Raw genomic sequence first — 13,077 nt, forward strand, 5'->3', positions numbered from 1 at the left:
AATGGACATTCTGGCATTTTATCCCATTTTATTCTTTTAATTGGCAAAATGCTCATATTTCGAAACTATATAAGTGCGTGCCCCTGTTTCGATGCTCGATGACCTTAAAATCGAGTTATGCCCGATCAAACTTAAAAAAAAAAAAAAAAATTCATGAAACTCGAGTAAATGGAAATCAAGTTCCAAAACACCACTATAGGGCTTAAAAACGTCATTATAGGGATTAAAAATGCCGCTATAGGGCCATTGAAATCTGGTATTTACAGTTATAAAAAATTTTTTCCAGAAAAATGCCACTATAGGGATTAAAAAAACGCCGCTATAGCGCCACTGAAACCTAGCAAAAAAATTTTTTCTAGAAAAACGACACTATAGGGCTTAAAAAGGCCGCTATAGATCTTCCTGAATATGGGGTAAAATTTTTTTGCATGGAACTCGATTTTCCTAAGCTCGATTTCCATGCAAATTTTTTTTTATATTTTATATTTTTAAGTTTGATCAGGCATAACTCAATTTTCTAAAAATCAAGTATTTTATTAAAACTCGATTTTAAGATAATCGAGTATTGAAACAAAGACATGTTCCTATGTAGTTTTGAAATTGAGACAAATTGCTAAATAAATAAAAAATTAGGAGCAAAAGGATAGAATGTCCGAACAATAATACCATAATAGTAAAACAGAAGGCGACGAATTACCAATAAAAAAAGGTGAACCGTGAACGCAAGGAATTTCCAAAAAGGTAGCAAAGCCAGAGAAGAGAAGAGCATCGCATTTTTTTTTTTTTTTTAATCAACGAATCCAGATTAGAATTAGATACATTAATAGTTTCTTCTTCTAGCGCAATATAAAAACAACGCTCTCTCTATAATCCGAAACTCCAAAGTGGTCACAATCACAATCACAAACAACACAGTAAAGAGAGAGAAATGGCAGACACTCTGAGCGCTTTGAGGTCTCTAATGGCTTCTCACTCCCCACCTCTCGATGCTTTGGTTGTTCCGTCCGAAGATTATCATCAGGTTTCTCTTTCCCTCTTTCTTTTTCAATTTTTCGCAAGCAAACACTTTGCATCTTCAAATTTAGAATTTGATGGAATATAGAAATTTATTGAATATAAAAATCATGATTCCGATCCATTTAGCACTTCAGACTTTGAATCTTTCATCGTTTATGTTATTTCTTTTAATTTTAAATCTTGAATTTGGCATTATTAATTTTTTTTAGCAGCACACAATTTAACATGAACAGTATTTCCATGTTACTTATTAATAATAATATTACTATTATTTAATGTTTAATTTGGTTCTTGTTGCAGAGCGAGTATGTATCGGCACGGGACAAAAGACGCCAATTTGTTTCCGGCTTCACTGGAAGTGCTGGTCAGTTTTAATTTTAAGAAACAATTTTATTCAATTATAAGTGTTTTCTTATTTGAATTTTGGAAATGTTTTTAGAATATCTTCACTCTGTTAAGATGTTGAGAGTTTAGTCCAATCATTCGCTTTCACTTATGAAGTTTTTTGCATCTTTACATTTGTTATAAATTGCTAATATGCGATTAGATGCACTTTATGCCTAAAATTTACTACCCTTATATTTGGCTTTTTGTTCAGGTTTGGCACTTATAACAATGAAGAAAGCACTTCTGTGGACCGATGGACGATACTTTTTGCAGGCTGAAAAGGAACTTAGTGATCAATGGAATCTCATGCGAATTGGAGAGGACCCGGCTGTAGATGTCTGGATGGCAGATGTGAGTCACTATGTTTTTTAAAATTTCCAATGAATTGGTCTTGAAGGTTAAGGTTATGAACAATGTAAATTTTCTGGAGAGAGTTTTATTATTCTACATTTATGCAAGTTAAGTTGCCTTTTTGGAGTGGATCACTCCACCTTGTCTTTCTACTGGAACTTTTGGATTCAGATTGTTACAATTTAATCTGACATTTTATTTGAATTTTTTTATCATTGTTACTATCATATATTTTATTGATTTTTTTTCCCCTGGGAATTGGCTTCGTGAATCTTGTTCTGTGTCTTATATATTGAGCCAACTTCAATTAGCATTTGATTCTAATATTTATTAAGAATTTCTTTTCATTTCTGTGGCTTTGTTCTGCTCTTCATTTTACAATTTGCCATAGAATGATTCCATTTAATTAATTATTAGCTTTATTAGATAATTGTTTTGATGGTGTTACACATACTATAGATTTCGTTGGTCTTATGTTGATGTATGCATTGTGTTATATATTAAGTTACAGCCTTTTACATTAAGTGGATTTTATGCTTTCTTTCTTTTAGAATCTGCCTAAGGAAGCGGCCATTGGTGTTGATCCTTGGTGTGTGTCAATAGACACTGCAAAAAGATGGGAGCATGCTTTTGCCAAAAAACAGCAGAAGCTGGTTCAAACTTCTAAAAATTTGGTGGATGAGGTTTGGAAAAATCAGCCACCACCAGAAATTAATCCTGTTATCATACATCCATTGGAGTTTTCTGGTCGTTCTATTAAAGACAAGTTGAATGATTTGAGAGAAAACCTTAAGCAAGAGAAAGCTCGTGGTATAATCATCACAGCACTTGATGAGGTGAGTCTTTCTAAGCTTTATATTTTTTCCTGCTCTTATTTTCTTCTTGTTGAGAATTTCATAAAATTTGGGCCTCTGACCTGCATTTAGATGCTTCATCTTTGATTCTTTCATGAAAAACATAAGTATAGTTGCAATTTTGCAGGTTGCTTGGCTGTATAACATTCGTGGGAGTGATGTGTCCTACTGTCCAGTTGTTTATGCATTTGCTATAGTAACATCCAACTTAACTCTCTTATATGTGGACAAGAGGAAGGTGTCTTCTGAGGTCAGTTATAAAATTCAATTTTTGATATCTTATTGCACTGTCTCTAGAGAGGTAAACAATGGAGCAAACTTATGATACTGGCAGTTAATTATTCTCCTGTAACTGATATCAAGTTTAACTAATATTGCATCTGATAATGGCTGTTGAAAGCACGGTCATTCATTTCCAATTGTATTTTTGTACCAAAATTCAATTACAAAGTGTTGACCTAATTAAATTGATATACTTTTTCTGACAATTGTGTTGTATACAGGTGCTCTCTTATATGGAGGAGAATGGAATTGAAGTTAGGGAGTATGGTGCAGTGAGCTCAGATGTGGCCTTGCTTGCATCTAATCAACTCAACGCTTTGTCTGCCGTTAAAGGAACTCAAGCTGAAGTAACAGGAAATGGTACAGAGGAAATGACAGATGAGTTTGAACTTATATGGGCTGATCCTACTTCATGTTGCTATGCTTTGTATTCAAAACTGGATGCTGATAAAGTTCTTCTGCGGCCGTCACCTTTGGCCCTTGCAAAAGCTATTAAGGTAGTATATGCAATTCTTATCCAATGAAGATGGTATATGGTTTGTTCTAGTGGTAATGGCTGAAGGTTTCCAATGACATAAATTAGCTGAGATTGTAGAAATTATTCCTTTTTTTCTTTTGAAATCATTTTAGCCTTTGTTTTTCCATTTTGTTTTGTTTTTTTGTTTGTTTGTTTGTTTTGGGGGAGGGGAACTTGGTGAATTCATAGTTGCAAAATTCAGGCCTTCAATTTTGTTGTTGTTGTTGGTAATCAGTAATTACACGCACATGGTAGGTCTAGAACTTATGATTGCACCCTCACCACCTTGCTTTTACAAGGGGGAGAGGTGGTAAGTTTTCTTAAATTATGCATTAATTATGAATTTTAAATAATGCCCCCTCTTTTAAACATTGAAGTCAACAGTGGTTACCTGTAGAAGAGCCAACAGATTTTAGATTTAGGGAGGCTTTTGAAGCTACAATATAGGGCAAAAGTGAAAATACCTTCAAGAAAGTTTGAAGTCACCTTACTTCTTGTGTAAGGAGGATGAGTTCTAAGTGTGGCAATTCACCTTTCATAAGAAGTGGTTTAAATTTCTTAGACTATTAATATTGGTGGCAGATATTATTTTCTCTGGGGATGCTGGAAAAATCTGATATGTGTTTCCCAGCCCTCCTAAAGAAAGATATATCCAACACACACACACAAACACAAATAATGGGCCTTACCCATTGACAATTACTCAAACTACTATGAAGGCTTCAAGTTGTTGTTGTTGTTGTTGTTTTTTTTTTTTTTTTTTTTTTTTGGGTGGGGTGCATACTTCAAGTTGTTGTTGTTGTTGTTGTTGTTTTTTTTTTTTTTTTTTTTTGGGTGGGGTGCATTGAGAGAGAGAGAGAGCTAGACCTGGGAATGTTCAAATTTTTTCACTTTCTAATCGATAAATAAAAGGATTATTGGCTTGTTTACAAGATTAAAAGTCATAATCATCTTTAGAGGTAGCTGAGCAATCAAATTATTTTATTGTTTAGCATTCTTGGAAATATTTTTAAAAACATTATTATATTTATACCTTCTTAATAATATCTTTAGCAAATTTTTTATTTACTTATTGACTGATTGTTATAATATTTTAGAACCCAGTTGAGTTGGAAGGATTAAAAAGGGCTCATGTTCGTGATGGTGCAGCTGTTGTGCAATACCTTGTCTGGTTAGATCATCAGGTATATCGTGAAACCTATGATCTCTGAACTTTGTATTCTCTCTGGACAATATAAACATACTCTCTCTTCTTGTCTAAGGTTTCTCTCTCTCTCTCATAGGTTTTTCATGCAATTTGTTTTCCAACATATGCAACAACTACTAAGGCCTGAAAACGATGCCTAATCTTGTTTTGTGTTTGCAGATGCAGGAGATATATGGTGCTTCTGGTTACTTTTTGGCGGATGTAGGAGCAAACAAGAAAAAGCATTCGTGAGTTTGTTATCCTCATTGACTTTGGTAGTTCTTGTCATGGATTAAGTCAGTAGTTAAAGTGAGATGTATTATGGACCAGATATAGCCCAATATGTTATTTCAGTAGAACATGATGCATCATAACTTGTTGGTACCAATATTGCATTTGTGTTTCCCACAGTATAATTGCTGATACTGTTACATGAACAAAAACTTCACCTGGTAACAGTAAGTTTTTGGACAATAATGCATGGTAAAATGACCTTTTGTATACTCACGGCAATAGGTTTCATTGTCATAATCTTACATTATGCTAAGAAACAATGAACATATGTACCAAGGTTGTCCCCATATATGTTCAGAGGTCTTGGCATATACAAATAATGTACCTAATAATAGAAGAAAAAATTATGGCCCCTTTGACATGAATTGACTACTGCTTAGTCTTCACATGGTATGAATGGAGCTTGTGCTTTTGATCCCGTTGATCACTTATTATTTGTCATAAGAGATAGTTTAGTTTGAAATTATGTGCTATGTGGTATTGGTTCATTTTTGGTTGGAGCAAGGAATGCTGTGTATATATCTGCAGTGATGGGTTTACATGTTGCTTACCCATATTTTGGCATGTTCTTGCAATGAACTATGACAGGGAAACCATGAAGCTAACAGAAGTGACTGCAAGTGATAAGCTGGAGGGTTTTCGAGCTTCAAAAGAGGTAATATCAACTTCATATGGAGATTTTATTTTTGTGTTAATTAGGCAATTGAAGTGTCCATTAAAACATGTCATATGGAATTAAATTTTGGATTATATCCTTTTTTGAAGCAGCCAAACCTCTTCCGTGTGATCTGGACTATTCTCTTAAAGAAATGGTTCATGTTGTTGTATTATTTATACCAAATTCAATTATAGTGATATTGGGGTGCAATGAAACTGGTAGTATTTTTCTTGTTGATAGAAGCTTCCCCCCCCCCCCCCACCCCCCCCCCCTTCTCTCTCTCTCTCTCTACTCTCTTTCTTGTTTCCTCCTTTTAGTGTGAATCACAGTCCTTTAAGGCTGTCATGAAAAAGGTTATCATCTAATAAACTATAGCTTTCAAAAGAAAATCTATGTTTCTGATGTGCTTTGTAGAAGCAGCAGCAAATCTATGCTCATTCCCCTCAGTATTTGTTTGGTGCATAAAGCCCATCCTTCCCATCACTCCACCAGCCTCACCAGGGGGATGATTCTGTTGTTACTGAATCTTGCATGGCTTATTTCTTCACCCAGGGAAGTTAGAGTTAGGCTTTTCTTCTAGTGTCCTTGAAATATTATGATATCACATCTTAGTTGGGCTGCCAATGCCTCAAGCAGACATTAGAGATATCCAATGTCAGTAGTTATTTTCTAATTAAATCCCATGATTTATCTTCTATTCTTTGTTAACGAAATGACTGATTCTTAAAAAAAATCCCATGATTTGAAAATGGAGAAGATTTTCCTCATTTCATAATATTCTGAAAGCATGATTTTAAGCATGAATTGTTCTTTATAAATTTAGTGAAGAATACTTAAGAAATATAAGGATAGGAGGTAGAGAAGAAAGACCCTGATTTGGTTGCTGGAATATGAACCATGTAATGCTGTTTCATTTGTCTTTCTGTCTGTGTGTTTCAATCATTCAAGTGATAGTGATGTTTTTTGTGTTATGTTTTCAGCATTTCAGAGGCTTAAGTTTTCCTACTATTTCATCAGTTGGTCCCAATGCAGCAATTATCCACTATGCACCACAGGCAGAAGCATGTGCTGAGCTTGATCCAGACAGAATCTATCTTTTTGATTCGGGAGCACAGGTTTGTCTACTATTTTACATGGTTTACTTGTTAAAAACAAAACTATCATAAATAGTTTGAATAATAGACATAGGTTAATCCAATAAATTACCTATTTTGCATTTTAGCGTACTGAAATAATCTTGATGCTTCTATTTCTTTATTGATAATGTTGATTTCATCTTTGAAGTATGTAGATGGAACAACTGATATTACAAGAACAGTACATTTTGGAAAACCTTCAGAACATGAGAAAGCATGCTATACTGCAGTAAGTGTCTTCCATTGCCCTCTTTGAAGATACTTTGTTTTAAATTTATGTTGACTTTGGTCATTTTTATTTGAAAGTTGACTGCACTTATTCTGTCTTAATATGCTTGGGTCTGCCAAAATCTTGTCCCTGGTTGGACATTTGATTCTGGTGGAGCAAGTTAATAAATTGTGCTTTATGGTGTCCTTTTGTTTGGCCTAGAAACGGGTGCAATGGGATATGGGAACCACTCAAAAAATTGAAATGCTTAGATATATAAAATTATAAATATATTTATATCAAATTTAAAGCAAAATCAGAATCCAAATTAGTTTCTAGTTGTCAACTAATTTTGTGTCGTGTTCCATTTTATCATATAGATTATATTAAAGTTGATGCACAATCAAAATCCAAACTAGATTATGATTGTTGTCTAATTTTGTGCCACTTGTCCAATTTAGAGAGAGAGAGAGAGAGAGAGAGATTTTTCTCTCTATTTTTTCTTCATTGCTTCAAATTTCATATTCTTTATTTTATATAGGTGGTTAAAAAGCTTTTGTACGCTGCTTTCTCCTTTGTAATCATGCATGCGTGTGTTTGTATATGTAAGATGACCCATATGTTTGATTCTTAAGAAGTTGCTTAATTTGTTGCATTTCATTGCAGGTCCTCAAGGGCCATATTGCTCTAGGAAATGCTCACTTTCCTAATGGAACGAATGGTATTGCAAGTTCCAACCCCCCTCCAACCCCAATATATTTATTTATTTATTTTCATATTTGAATGAGCATCTCTTTTAAGTGTGTTAATGTAGATCTGCCCATTTTGAAAGTAATGGAAATACCTACATCTGCTCGCCTTTTCAGGTAATGCCCTAGACATTCTTGCTCGAGTTCCTTTGTGGAAGAATGGTCTTGATTATCGACATGGTACTGGTCATGGAATTGGTTCTTACCTAAATGTTCATGAAGGCAAGTGATGGATGACAACACTGGCTGTTTGCTATTCCCTACCTAGTTTGTTTTTTAATTAAAATACTGTTTTTTTTTCCACTTTATTGTGCAGGACCCCATTTAATTAGTTTTAGACCACAGGCACGGAATGTTCCACTACAAGAATCCATGACTGTAACAGATGGTTAGTTTTATTGTCATCTAATATGTAAATTACTATTTTTACCAATCACTTTTTTCCCCAGCTGTATATGTCGTGTATACTTGGGTGGCTCTCTTTTTTAATGTTTGAATAAAATTTTTATTACTAAACCAAAAAAAAAAAAAAAAAAAATACAAGAAACAAGAAAGTATTACATTTCTGGGGACAGCCTTGTGGACTGCCCTTTTTGTTTTGTTGATTCATCCGGGGAATCTGGGTAGAGTGGTAAACATAGAAGTCCATGCTTATTGCTTAGAAAGATTTTTTATAGCAAACATGAGGGCATACTGCTTTTATCCTTTTTAGCAACTAGTACTAAAATGTTCAGGCACCTCAATTTTGCTGTATAATTTTATTTGTAGTTTATTGGGTTCTTTTTCTTGCTGGGCAATCTGCACAGCTGGGGCATGTTGGGCCCAAGGACTTTGGGATGATAATCAACACTGGTGCATTAGAAAAAAATGCTCCCAAGACTTGCAGTTTTAGGGTTTTGATTGATACCCTGGTGGTGCCTGCATCCACTGTTTCCAGTGTCTGTGGTTCAAACCCCATCTCCTCCCTCCCCCACTATTTACCTAGCGAAAAAAAAAAAGAAAAAAAGAAAAAGAAAAAGAAAAAGAAAAAAGAAATTTGGTATCTCATGACTTTATGCTGGTTCTGGATTTATTTCCTCCAACTCAGTTCTTTTAGTTTTTCTTGAGAATAGAAATGCTTTTGTACTAGACTATTGCAACTTATAACTGTACATTGGATTTGCAATTTTCAGAACCTGGTTACTATGAGGATGGGAATTTTGGTATTAGGCTGGAGAATGTGCTCATAATCAAGGATGCTGGTACAAAATTCAACTTTGGTGACAAGGGTTACTTATCATTTGAGCACATAACATGGGTAAGTTTGCGATAAATACATACATACATACCGACAACAAAAAATGTGATACATACATATTTAAAATCACCCAAATTTTCATGTGTTTGTTGTTAACCTTTTCATTTGTTAATTTCAGTCTCTCTTCTAAAGTAGTTATACGTGTCATATTGTTTTGAATTGCAACTGATGAAGAAGCATGCACAAATTGACTTGGCTAACTCAGACATGTCAACAATTAGACTTTGTTGGTTTCAACTCCCAGCCACACTCTTATCAATTATCATGCTCTCTAAAACTCATTTTGTATTTTATTGTCATTATTAATTTTTTCCTTATGTATGGGTTGCTCTGAATGCCAGTTGTGCTAAAGTTTGTTTGTGTCTAACACCCATTGTTGTGTAACTCATTCCAAATGTTGATGTTCTATTGACCTGACCCAGTCCTATGCCAAGTTTTTGTTGTTTGTCCTGTAAATAGTTATATACTCCTTCCGTCCCAAATTATTAGTCCTCTATTTTATTTTGGGTTGTTCCAAAATGTAGTCCTCTTTGAAAAGTCAATAAATAAATTTCCTAACTTACCCTCTACTTTATTTAAAAAGTCAATATCTTTCTTTTACTAGAGTTTAAATTAAGGAAAGTCTTGGAAACTTGTACTGTTTTAACTAAAAGAGAATACATTAATTCATGTTCCTTTAAAAAGTTAGATTTTCTAAATTTGGGCCAACAATATAGGTTGGAGGGATTATAGTATTTAATATGCCTTTTTCTTTCAAATTGTCTTTACTCCCTTTCATTTTATAGCTCTCAATGTGAAAGGACTGCTGTTGCAGGAGTATAGATTATGATAATATGATTCTCTCTGGGTGTTACTCCTACATTTATCTGTAAAAGTCAAGAAGCTAAGGCTAGATTTCAAATTTGTCCTTGAAAAGTTTAGAGTTATGGTATTTGCACAAGCCATATAGGATCCAAAGGTTTTGAGCAAGTAGAATTTCTCTCAAGCTTTGTACTCCTGTCCTGTGTAATCAAGTATTCGTCTAGTATTTGATTGGTTTCGAAGTATTAACTGTTTATCTTTCATTTCATACACGAGCTAACAGATTTTGACCATTGTAATCCTTTCTATGCCACCTTGAATTTTTATCTTGGGTTAGATTAAGAGGATCTTCTCTGAAGTTGGAACATTTTAATGTGATATTTGCATTGCAATGATAAGTTATAGTTACCTTGGCTTTCTAGTATTTGATGATTCATTCTATTTCCAGGCACCGTATCAGAGAAAGCTGATTGACTTGAGCCTTTTAATTCCTGAAGAGATAGATTGGCTAAATAGCTACCATTCGAAGTGTAGGGATATCCTTGCCCCCTACTTGAATGAATCTGAGTCGGCATGGCTGAAGAAAGCCACAGAACCTATAAGCATTTAAGGCTATGGAAAAGAGACTGGTGCTTAAGCTTGTGATGTACAAGTTGATTTCAATAATTTGTTCCATGTCGTTGGACCATATTATTTTTTCTGCTTGAATCAATATGTTAATGAATTTTAGAAGTTTGAATTGAAAAGTTTATGTTTACCTTTTGTTTTTTGGTATGCCAATTGGCCCAATTCCAAGAAGGTAGGATGGAGAGAGTATGTTTGTTTATGTTGCATTATTTTATATTATATATACATGTGGCCAACCCTTATTAGCATGTTGAAGATCGAAAAGTAAACAACATTGGATTAATACAAAAAATTGGTGAACACAATTAAAAAAAAAAAAAGGAAAGGAAAACATGTATTTCATTATTAATTTAATAAAAAGTTACTAAGTGATGTGATATTGAGAAAAATTACATCAAGTTTAACTTTACCTTAACCCTATATATTCATGCGTACACAAGCACACACATATACATAGAGCGCGCGCACACACACACACATATATCAACTATTGGGTGATGAGAAAATATTTATTGGAATTTGTTGTTGAAGAATGATTTAAAATAATACATAAAACATGGGCTTATATATTAGGCATTAAATAACATTCAATTAACACGAAATTTGACATTTATGTTAAAAATAAATGTGTGATCTAATAGTGCAATTTTTCAAAATATTAATTCAATATTCTTTCTAATGATGTCACATTAACAAAGAATGACACCTGCTGTAAGTAACTTGATCCAAATCTCTCCCTCTCTCTCTTTACATACATACATATATGTATGTATGTATATATATTGACACTCTATAATATAACGGGTTGTTCTCTATATTTTGTCACACTAATAATTTCTTTATATGATCTGTTGGAAATGGTTTTCCCTCCTATGTCATCCATTATCTTCCTCACAATTTTCTCTATTTTCTCACAAGGGCAAAGTTTGCTCTAGTCTACCTATAGACACCCCCAAATCCACAATCACTTTCATAATATGCTTAAGCGTCAACTTGTGATTAGATTATATTGCTTATACAAAGGACCATTGGAATTTGGTGAAAAGTGAAATTATTGTACACCACTCACAAGTTGATAGTCACTTAAGCATATTGTGAAATTGGGTTTGTCTCTAAAGTTTTCCAACTACTACCTGATGCTCCTCTATAACCACTGTATCATTCATAGTTTGCTTTGAATATAGTGTCTAAGATAGGCACATCGTTGACATTACTGTTTAGTATTGAAATCCACCCACAAATAGAATATTTTGAGAGCACAATAAATATGTACTCCTTCCTCTCACGTATAGTATTTCATTAATTATATTCAAGATGGAACCCGTTATTTACATGAGATGAAAGAATACACATTATTATATTTCTAAAGTATTCTATAATTTCCCGAATTGATGGCAAGGTATTAGCATGTGGACTCACTTCCCGACAACCAATAGATAATTTCTTCCCTTGTTGGTTTTCAAATCTCTCTCTCCCCCCCTCTTAACCCCCCATCCCCCCTAAAAAAAAGAAACCCAAAACAAAACTAATCTTCAATATTATGGTATTTAGAATGAAACATTATGATTTATGCATAAGCTTCTTTTCTGATTTTTGTTGACAAACATTGTTTGAACATTGATGATCTTAAAGCATTCACATTAGTAGGTATATAATAGAAAAAGATGTCAAATTTACACATTTTTACTCAAAAACTACCCACTTCAGTCTATTTATAACACTAAATATTTACTTTTTTGCTACAGTAAGTCAGTAATCGTGTAAATATATACGATTACTGTAGCTTTGTATTTTTAATTTTTTTTTTTCTTTCACTTCTCCCATTAGACTTTCTCTTCCTTCTCTATCTCCTCTTCAATCCCAGCAAAATGCTCTGCAAATTCATCAAATCCATACAAATCATCAAATTCATCAAATCTAGATCTCAAACTCATCAAACCCATATACAAATCCTTATGAATCATCAAACCCAAAAGAAGTAGAAGCAACAACAAAGTAGCACTGCAGAGAGGTGAGAAGTGAGAGAGTATTCTTTTGAGAGAGAGAGAGAGAGAGAGAGAGAGAGAGAGAGAGAGATGAGAGGCAGAGAAGTGAGGTGAGAGAGTATTGTTTTGAATCTTTTGATATTTGAGAGAGAGAGAGAGAGAATGAAAATGAAAATAATAATAAAAATAATTATTTAAATAAACAGAATGTATAATAGATCATCTGATGTAGATGTTTTTAAAAAGTGATTGCATAAAATAAAAAAAAATAAGTTCTTATACTAAAATAGATGGAAAATTTTAGACAAGCGGATGCAAATGCTGTTAGGAACATAATATGTTAAAACAATCAGTGCATAATGTAGTGACCCAAAAGGGAGGTCTTGCATTTCATGGAATCCCACATCACCTAGGGAAGCACATGGGGATGTACCTATAAGTAGTGACATTCCTTTAATGTGTAGAGACATTTTTCTCCATTGTTGTGTGCTTTAGGGGAGAATAAAACCGTGAGGGGTATGAGCCTCAAAGTGGACAATATCTACATTGTTATAGACTTTCTTGGGTATTAAAAGATGCATGCATCCAAAGCTCCTTCAACCTTATTTTAGGACTTGCAGGTTGAGCTCACAGTCTTTGGCCACTTGAGACAATGAATTATAGGAGGAGCCACCCTTGCTCAAACCCTTTATAGGCTTTTAGCATTGTATATTTGAGCTCCTTGACTC

At 33.8% G+C, this 13,077-nt stretch overlaps 1 protein-coding gene across 1 annotated transcript; it reads left to right on the forward strand.

The window, feature by feature from the left end:
* Positions 1–736: 736 nt before the first annotated feature.
* Positions 737–10,563, forward strand: LOC112039140 (aminopeptidase P1). Its single transcript, XM_024071985.2, has 16 exons — positions 737–1,021; positions 1,318–1,381; positions 1,616–1,755; positions 2,307–2,591; positions 2,737–2,859; positions 3,113–3,388; positions 4,506–4,592; positions 4,775–4,842; positions 5,477–5,543; positions 6,527–6,661; positions 6,831–6,911; positions 7,557–7,611; positions 7,757–7,861; positions 7,956–8,027; positions 8,812–8,936; positions 10,186–10,563. Exons 1-16 carry the CDS (start codon positions 929–931, stop codon positions 10,345–10,347), a joined length of 1,938 nt encoding a protein of 645 aa, XP_023927753.1. The 5' UTR covers positions 737–928; the 3' UTR covers positions 10,348–10,563.
* The last annotated feature ends 2,514 nt before the right edge of the window (positions 10,564–13,077 follow it).

Source organism: Quercus suber, unplaced genomic scaffold, assembly GCF_002906115.3.
Source record: "Quercus suber isolate HL8 unplaced genomic scaffold, Cork oak 2.0 scaffold_243, whole genome shotgun sequence".
In the NCBI taxonomy this organism is placed as follows: Eukaryota; Viridiplantae; Streptophyta; class Magnoliopsida; order Fagales; family Fagaceae; genus Quercus; species Quercus suber.

Excerpts from the sequence above, each read along its gene's own strand:
- LOC112039140 (XM_024071985.2), top strand. The coding sequence starts at position 929 with ATGGCAGACACTCTGAGCGCTTTGAGGTCTCTAATGGCTTCTCACTCC. Across the intron at positions 2,860-3,112 it reads AGAGGAAGGTGTCTTCTGAG|GTGCTCTCTTATATGGAGGA; the intron begins GTCAGTTATAAA and ends TGTTGTATACAG. Across the intron at positions 5,544-6,526 it reads GTTTTCGAGCTTCAAAAGAG|CATTTCAGAGGCTTAAGTTT; the intron begins GTAATATCAACT and ends TTATGTTTTCAG.